The sequence below is a fragment of the Rhinopithecus roxellana genome, chromosome 5 (assembly GCF_007565055.1).
Source record: "Rhinopithecus roxellana isolate Shanxi Qingling chromosome 5, ASM756505v1, whole genome shotgun sequence".
NCBI lineage: Eukaryota > Metazoa > Chordata > Mammalia > Primates > Cercopithecidae > Rhinopithecus > Rhinopithecus roxellana.
The window spans coordinates 53,137,771-53,146,326 of record NC_044553.1 but is presented as its reverse complement, the minus strand read 5'-3'; the positions used below and the strand labels follow the sequence as shown (position 1 = coordinate 53,146,326).

Here is an 8,556-nt window from a genome sequence, read left to right as displayed (position 1 = left end):
TGGGAGGGAATCCGTGATGGAACTGAAGTGGCTCGATGATGGATTTGCATTTGAAAGTGGAAGGACCCAAATGAGCAAAATTGGGCTCTCAGATATTTTATTTCATAGAGACTGTAGAATGCAGTAGAACTTTCCCATAGGGCAGAAATAGTTTCTGTTTAGTTGGAACACACCCAGATCATTAAAGATTCCTTCAAAATATTAGTAATAGTACTGAAGAAACACACGCATTCCAGTTAATTTCTTTTTTTTTTTTTTTTTTTTTTTGAGACGGAGTCTCGCTCTTTCGCCCAGGCTGGAGTGCAGTGGCCGGATCTCTGCTCACTGCAAGCTCCGCCTCTGCCTCAGCCTCCCGAGTAGCTGGGATTACAGGCGCCCGCCACCACGCCCGGCTAATTTGTTTTTGTATTTTTTTAGTAGAGACGGGGTTTCACCATGTTAGCCAGGATGGTCTCGATCTCCTGACCTCGTGATCCGCCCGTCTCGGCCTCCCAAAGTGCTGGGATTACAGGCTTGAGCCACCTCGCCCGGCCTCCAGTTAATTTCTTAATGAATATGCCAATTAGCTATAAAAAAGATTACATAATTTTTTTTTTTAATTTTTTTTTTTTTTTTTTTTTTGAGACAGAATCCCACTCACCCAGGCTGGAGTGCAGTGGCGCCATCTCGGTTCACTGCATCCTCCGCCTCCCAGGTTCAAGCAGTTCTCCCTGCCTCAGCCTCCCCAGTAGCTGGGATTAAAGGTGCCCACCACCACGCCCAGCTAATTTGTATTTTTAGTAGCCACTGGGTTTCACCATGTTGACCTAGCTGGTTTCGGACTCCTGACCTCAGGTGATCTTCCCACCTCCACCTCCCAAAGTGCTGGGATTACAGGCGTGAGCCACTGCACCCAGCAGAGCTTATGTAATTCTTAAAAGGTAAAGATTGTAGGTTGAATGCTAGGATGTATAGCATTAAAAATAAGTTAACCTATTTTAAATGTCACAAAAATAAAGTTTTTATTAATGAAAAAAGCCAATGTTTCACACTATAAAACAATCTTACATAATCGTTAGGCTAACTTCATTTATATAATTTTGAAAGTTAAGTTTTTGAGGCAGAGTCTGATTTCATTTCAGAATTTGGTGCAGCTTCATAATGAAATGTCATCAATGAACTCTGGGGGAATGAGCTGTCATTGTGTATCTATTTTTGTCATACAGTAAAATCTATGGATTAAGTTAGAAATCCCATAAATTTTGTGGTCACGTGGCTTCAAGTGTACATTAAACAGCCAGCACAAGACCAGCCTGGCCAACATGGTGAATCCCCGTCTCTACCAAAAAAAAAAAAAAAAAATTTAGCTGGGCGTGGTGGCCCCTGTCTGTAGTCCCAACTACTGGGTTGGCTGAAGTGGAAGGATAGTTTGGGAGGATTGCTTGAGTCCAGGAGGTCGAGGCTACAGTGAGCTGAGACTCTGCCACTGCACTCCAGCCTGAGCGACAGAGTGAGATACTATCTCAAAAACAACAACAAAAAAAACCAGCACATCAGCCTGTCCTGATGGTGTGCCACTGTAGTCTCTTGCTACTTAGGAGGCTGAAGGAGGAGGATCGTTTGACAGTCGGAATTTGAGGCTGCAGTGAGCCCTGATTGCGCACTTGAGCCTGGGCAACTTCCTTCCCACGGCAATGTTATTTTGCAATTACTACAAGGAAAGAAGGGAGATGCTAATTTCTCATTTTGTACCTCCCTGGATCCCCTGTCCATGCCGGCAGAACGCCACTATAAAGCTAGACTTTTTTTTTTAAGAGATGCGACTGAGAAATATGCCAGATTAAAGCTCCAATGCTTTCTGTTTCTCTGGAAAAAGGAGCAAAGGCAAGACTGCTGCTGCACTGAGAAACTAGAGCTAACGTTAAAATGTTGCCTGTGTTTCAGGAGCTTCATTATTTACTTCAGTCCTGTGGTCCTTATACTCCTAGAGTATTATCACCCCGTCAGTGCTCTGTAAGCCAGCAAGCCAACAGTTCAGTAATTAGGTTCTTTGTCTTTTTTTTTTTTTTTTTTTTTTTCCTTTTTGTGGAGAACGGGGTCTCGCTGTATTACCCAGGCAGGTCTCGAACTCCTGGGCTCAAGCTATCCTCCCGCCTCTGCCTCCCTGAGAGCTGGGATTACAGGCGTGAGCCACCGCGCCCGGCTACACGCTCCTACCCTAAGAGTTCAATTTAATGTTGCTACCATTTGAGAGAGTGTGGCTTGATAAGATAGGATAAAAACTCGTAGTATTCGGCTAACATTACAGGGCACTGAGTTAACCTGCACCGGTTCTCCCACTTCTACCGAGTGGAGGTCTTCCTGGAGGAGGTGGAGTCCGGCCCTCATGCACGCCCTTTGGCCCCGCCCTTCCGGGCTTTGCTTCCGGGGCGATAAGGGCAGCCACGTCATCCCCTCGCTCAGCTCGCCAGCCGGGCAGTGGCTCGTGGGAGCCAAGATGGCGTCGGCAGCGGCAGCAACAGCAGCAGCAGCAGCAGTAGCAGCAAGTATTCGGGAAAGGCAGACAGGTACTGACTTATTCTCTTCTCCTTGAAGCTTCATGACTGCCCCGACGACATTCTTCCCCTTTGCTTGTCGCCCTCACTCGGTCGTGGTGCGTGCAGCTCAGAGAGCGATCTCCGGGAGTTTAATCCAGTCCCTACAACATCAAGAGCCCCTCCCCTTTGAGTTTTTGGGGAGATGCCGTTAGCTTGACTCGGTTCCTCCTGTGGTGCAGGAGAAGGAGCTTTAGCGGTGGGCGGATTGCTGCGGCCTTGCTCTGATCTCCTTCCTAGTGGGCCTCAGAAGGCCATCACAACAAGATCTAGAAGCAGATAGCTTCTTATCTATGTTGCCATCTATGAGGTCTCCGAGTTTGTTTTTGTGCGTGGTTCAGTTCTGGTTTTGATTTTTGAGAGAACTCCCATTTTCTGGCACTTCCACCACAATTACAGAATTTAGGTATTTTCACAGCGGTCTGCTTTGCGCCACTTCTCTACTTCGAACCAGCCTTTTGGGAGTACCTGCAGAAAAATGCCTGGTGATAAAGATTTTCTCCTTCAGCTTACTGGAAGGCATTGAAGAATTGAATTAATAGCTTTCTCATTTTAATTGTTTGACAGATTATTGTTTTAAAATAATATTTTATCTTCAATAGAGCTTGTTTCTATAGCTTGTATTTATGCAGAGAAATGTAAGAAGCTACATATTCTTGAGTTTTGGGTTTTTTCCCTCTTAGAAATTAGTTTTGCCTTATTTGAAAACTTATGACAACTTGGTTTATACCTGTTAGCTACAAACTAAAGGTTTAACTAGTTGTTTTAAAAGTTTTCAAGCCATTTATTCTGAGGAGCTAATAGAAATAAGGCATCAAGAATGTGCATACTTGGAATTCTGTTTGCTGAAATTATGCCCTGTTGGATATAAATATGAATAGGAAAATGAATTTATAATTCATATGACCTACAGAAGGAATTTGGGCTGTACTTGATTCCTTTCTTTGGCATTTAAAGAAATTAAAAATGTTAGACTTCAATCTAGTAATGACACACAAAAGATACTGAGTTGCGTTCTGCTTTTCCCAGTAAATAGTTTAGTGTAACCTATCAGGTGAAGTCAGGCATAATCAAATATAGGGAAGTTCAAATAAGATTTGGGGCATACCTGCCATTCATTGTATCTGTTTAAGCAAATAGAAGCTCCATTTGTTTTAATACTGTGTTTCTGATGACTATACTACATATTAAAATAACGTGTCAGTGAAACTGTACCAATACAAGAGAGCTTTTTGAAAAATAAATTTGCAGGGCAGTAAACTTGTATGCAGAAATTTTGTAGATCATTAAAATCTAATCATTTGTATTTCTGCAGAAATAAACAGTTGAAATTTTACAGAATTACTAGATAGATTGTGCTAGATCTATTTTTTATCAAATTTTTACTGTCATTGAATTCTGCCTCATTTTCAGAGGAAGGTAAATCCTTGTGTATATATTGTAATACAGAATTAGCTATTTCCCTCATGCCTATTGAGAATGTTTTGGGAAATAACTCACAATCCTCAAATATTCTAGATACTAGATACAATCCTCAAATTTCTAGATACTAGAATATTTGGGTGGATGAGATAATTGTTGGCATTTATTGAGCATTTACTATGGTTAGGCATTGCTTTAGGTGATTATGTATTATTATCTCCATTTTACAGGTGAAGAAAGTAAGATAGAGGTAAACTAACATGCCTGTTTTTTGCTTTGCCTGCCTGAAAAATCTTTATTGATCATTTGAATGTCATCCCACAAGCTCACAAGCTATCTCCTTTCTTCCAGGTTTACTGTCCTCTCTATCCATACCTTCAGTTCAACAGGTAGAATCAGTTGCCTCCTGCTTTGTGTTACTGTTGTTCTTCATTGAATGCGTCTTCGTTACAGGTTCTTGCACATCTTCCCTGCTTCTCAACGTTGCAGGGTCCCAGTAGTGTTAGCATCTAGCAACTTAGCTTTCAGTATTATCTCTATGTTGATGATTCCCAGGTTTATATCCCTAGTCTGGCCCTCCCATCTGAACTCAGTCTGCTCCATATCAGTTAATGGCAGTTCCATCCTTTTAGTTGCAGGTTAAAAACCTTGAAGTTTTCTTGACTTGTCTCTTTCATGTCTCGTGTAAGATCTTTCAGTAAATCTTGTCAGTTCTACTCTGAAAATACATCCAGGATCTGACTGTTGTCTTTGCTATTTCCAGATCCTATCCTCCATGAATTTCTGCAGTAACCTATTTGGTCTCCTTGCTTTTGCAATCCTGTTCTCCTTCATTATTTTTCACACAGTACCCAAACTGATCATGCCATGTGTTTGCTCAAAATCTTCCAGCTTCTTCCCATTTCAACCATGATAAAAGCCAAAGTGATCTTACAGTGTTCTACAAGGCCTTACTTACACGATCTGGTTCCCATGTAGCTTTTGGACCTCACTCCCTATTTCTCTTCCCTCTCCTTTAACCCACCAGGAATGCTCCCACCTTCGAGCCTTTGTATTTGTTTCTTCTTTGTGGAATACTGTTTCAGAGAGAATCTCCATGGCTCACTCCCTCACTTCCTTTAGGTCTTTACTCAAATGTTACCTTCTCAGGAGGCCTTCCCCAATTACTCTGTTTAAAATTACACCCCAACTCCATCTTCCCCTTTCCCAATCTTACCTTTCTTCATAGCACTTACCATGATCTACATTCCATGTGTTTTACTTATTTTTTTATTTTTATTTTCCCTATCCCCCAATTAGAATGAAAGCTACTTGAGGACAGGCGATTTTATTCACTGTTTTCTTCAGTTGCTAGGTCCCCAATGACTACAGTGCCTGTGGTGAGCACTCATTAAACATGTTGAATGAATTAAAGTATAGTTGACAGTATTTGTTCAGTGCGTGTGTGAAGAAAACATTCCAGGTAAATGTGAAACGACATTAACCAAGCCTAGGAATATGGATACAGGTTGAATATCCCTTATCCAAAATGCTCGGGACCAGGAGTGTTTTGGATTTTGGAATATTTGCAATATTGCTGGTTGAGCATCCCAAATTTGAAAATCTGAGCACCAGCTTAAAACATTTTGATTTTGGAGCATTTCAGGTTTCAGATATTAAGAGTTGGGATGCTCAACATGTAGTATATTTAGAGCCAGTAAGGAAAATGGTTTGTCATTTCAGTTAAAAGTCGTGGTTTAAGCCTTGGGTAAACTCTGATAAAAGTAAAATTACGTTCTTGTAAACTCTGAACACAGGCCGTGTACTCCATTAACAAATCCACTGTATCCAAATACGTTTTAATAAGTTAGCCAAGGCTCAAAGTTGGAGAAAATCTCAGATTGGGCTGAGAAGGCAAGTGTAGGATTATCTTATTTGCTGCTACTGGCCTCTTTCAGTTAGCTAAGGCCTAACTGCAGCATACTAAACACCTGATGCTTGCATGGCAGCCCAGGCTTTCGTTCTTCCAAGTTACTAGGCTTCAAGAGTATGAACAGCTGTTCCAAGAAACAGGGTTTCCTCCCTCGTGGGCGTGAGTGCCAGGGTGATGGTGTCTTTATTGCCTGGAGGTGGAGGAAGAGCTCTGCAAATGCGCAGTGGGAGAGTTAATCCTGGAACCTCTTCCATGCCTACTGTGTTATTTCAGTTTTAAGTGTTAAGCTGTTTTTTTGTTTACATTGTATTAAATATGTTTAATATATTATTATAATACATTAAATAAAATACATTTTATTTAATATAACACCTGTGGGCCTCTGAAGTAGGTATTAATTATTGGTAATGTGTATTATTGGCCGGACATGAGGTAATAACATTTTACCAAAAATTATGTCTGTAAGTGTATAGTAAATACACCTGATAGCAATAACTTAAGCATGCCCTGAGAATGACCCTGTGTTGCAGACACACCTGGATATGTGTTCCAAGCTAGGAAATCAGAAAATGGCCCACCTGGAGATTCATTGCTTGTCTATGAGAAACATCTGAGCCCCCAGCCCATCCGGTGAAACATAGGCCATGCAGTGGATCAAGGCCCCGAGTTTTGGGTTGAATGAAGGTTGCCAGGTGGAAGTTGTTAGGGAAATGTTAAGTGAAAATGCTGTATAAACCACATTTTTGCTATATAAACCACTTTTTGTGTGCGGTTATGGTTCTTCTGCCCAGCACATCACCACTGAGTATACAGTTCTCCTATCCAGCCCACTGTCATTGGACTCCCCTCTGTGTGTTGCCCCCAGTAAAACCCCATGTCTCATTTCCTGGCTCTAGGTCTCTTCTTAGGCCTCTCAAACATGGTATCATCCCCATTGGAGGCAATAAGGGTTCAGCACAGCAGTATGTACACACACATAAGTATGCAAATGTATCACTGAAGTCCAGTCTCTTCAGTGATAGCAGTTTTAACAGCATTATACCTACCTCAGCAAACAAGCATTTAATAGAAGTTTTTCTTGTGAGTGAATGAATATGCTGTAAGTTGATATTTAGGTGATTTTAGTATTATTATATAGTTCTCTCGTAGGACTTTGGAGTATAGGTTATTCTGTATTACTTAAAGCCTGATGCAAATGTTTTTAACAATCAACCAAGTGGATTTTAAGGTTGTCAGTTTTATAAAAATTAAATCAAGGTATTATAACTAGTATACTCTCTTGAATATTTGGCCATCTCAGTTTCACAAAGAAGTATATTAAGGGATTTTCATTTGCTGTAACATTGTTACAGATGAGTGATAAATAGCACAAAATACTGTAACAGACATAACTGTGATTTTTGATGTATATTTGCCCAGCTGGAATTATCAGTTACCTACTATATGGGAAAGTCTGTTTTCCCAAGGGACATAGAATTTTTTTTTTTTTTTTTTTTTTTTTTTTTTTTTTTTTTTTTTTTGAGGCGGAGTCTCGCTCTGTCGCCCGGACTGGAGTGCAGTGGCCAGATCTCAGCTCACTGCAAGCTCCGCCTCCCGAGTTTACGCCATTCTCCTGCCTCAGCCTCCCGAGTAGCTGGGACTACAGGCGCCCGCCACTTCGCCCGGCTAGTTTTTGTATTTTTAGTAGAGACGGGGTTTCACCGTGTTAGCCAGGATGGTCTCGATCTCCTGACCTGGTGATCCGCCCGTCTCGGCCTCCCAAAGTGCTGGGATTACAGGCTTGAGCCACCGCGCCCGGCCGGGACATAGAATTTTAAGCAACTTTTTAGTGAATCTGACAGGATAAATTGGTTGTAAAATATACTCTTACATAACTATAGACAGATCTGCTGTATGAAGGTTTTGTATATGAACCAATTGAATATGCCATGGATAATTTTGTTTTTAGAGAGACTGATCCAGGCCGGGCACGGTGGCTCACGCCTGTAATCCCAGCACTTTGGGAGGCCGAGGCGGGCAGATCACCTGAGGTCGGGAGTTCTAGACCAGCCTGACCAACATGGAGAAACGTCATCTCTACCAAAAATACAAAATTAGCTGGGCCTGGCAGCGCATGCCTGTAATCCCAGCTGCTCAGGAGGCTGAAGCAGGAAAACTGCTTGAACCCGGGAGGCAGAGGTTGCAGTGAGCCGAGATTGCGCCATTGCAATCCAGCCTGAGCGACAGGAGCGAAACTCTGTCTCAGAAGAAAAAAAGGAAAGAGAGAAGGACTGATCCTTCTCACTAGACCACTCAGACTTAAAAAAAAAAAAAGGACTTATCTTAATCTATGCTTTCAGCCAGACAATACACAGGTAACAGCATCAGTGTATTGAGGCCATTGCAAGTTCTTTCTGAACATTTCCCACGATTTCATCTGGGGACAGATGCTTATTGTATTTTGGGAAATCTCCCAAAATGCCAATTAGCTGTCAATGGAATAGTCTTACAAGATCTGACGCCTAGTTCTACACATATAGTCATTTGGTTAATCAGTTTTACTAGATTTGATTAGTATATTTTGTTTTGGGGTAGTAAATAATAAATGATGGAGGAAAAATAAAATCCTAAAAAACAATGACAATATTTGATAAAACTTTTTATTTTCAG

The 8,556-nt window shown here is 41.5% G+C and overlaps 1 protein-coding gene across 3 annotated transcripts in view; it reads left to right on the top strand.

Moving 5' to 3' along the window:
* Positions 1-2,256: 2,256 nt before the first annotated feature.
* Positions 2,257-8,556, top strand: part of SCFD1 (sec1 family domain containing 1) — a 105,115-nt gene continuing 98,815 nt past the window's right edge. The window contains exon 1 of one of the 3 annotated variants that reach the window (XM_010374666.2): positions 2,257-2,546. In XM_010374666.2, coding sequence (XP_010372968.2) covers positions 2,366-2,546 — 181 coding nt within the window. In that variant the 5' untranslated portion in view covers positions 2,257-2,365. Of the gene's footprint in view, positions 2,547-4,363; positions 4,385-8,556 lie in introns of those variants that run through there. The other 2 variants (XM_030930665.1, XM_030930664.1) reach the window with 2 other exon arrangements.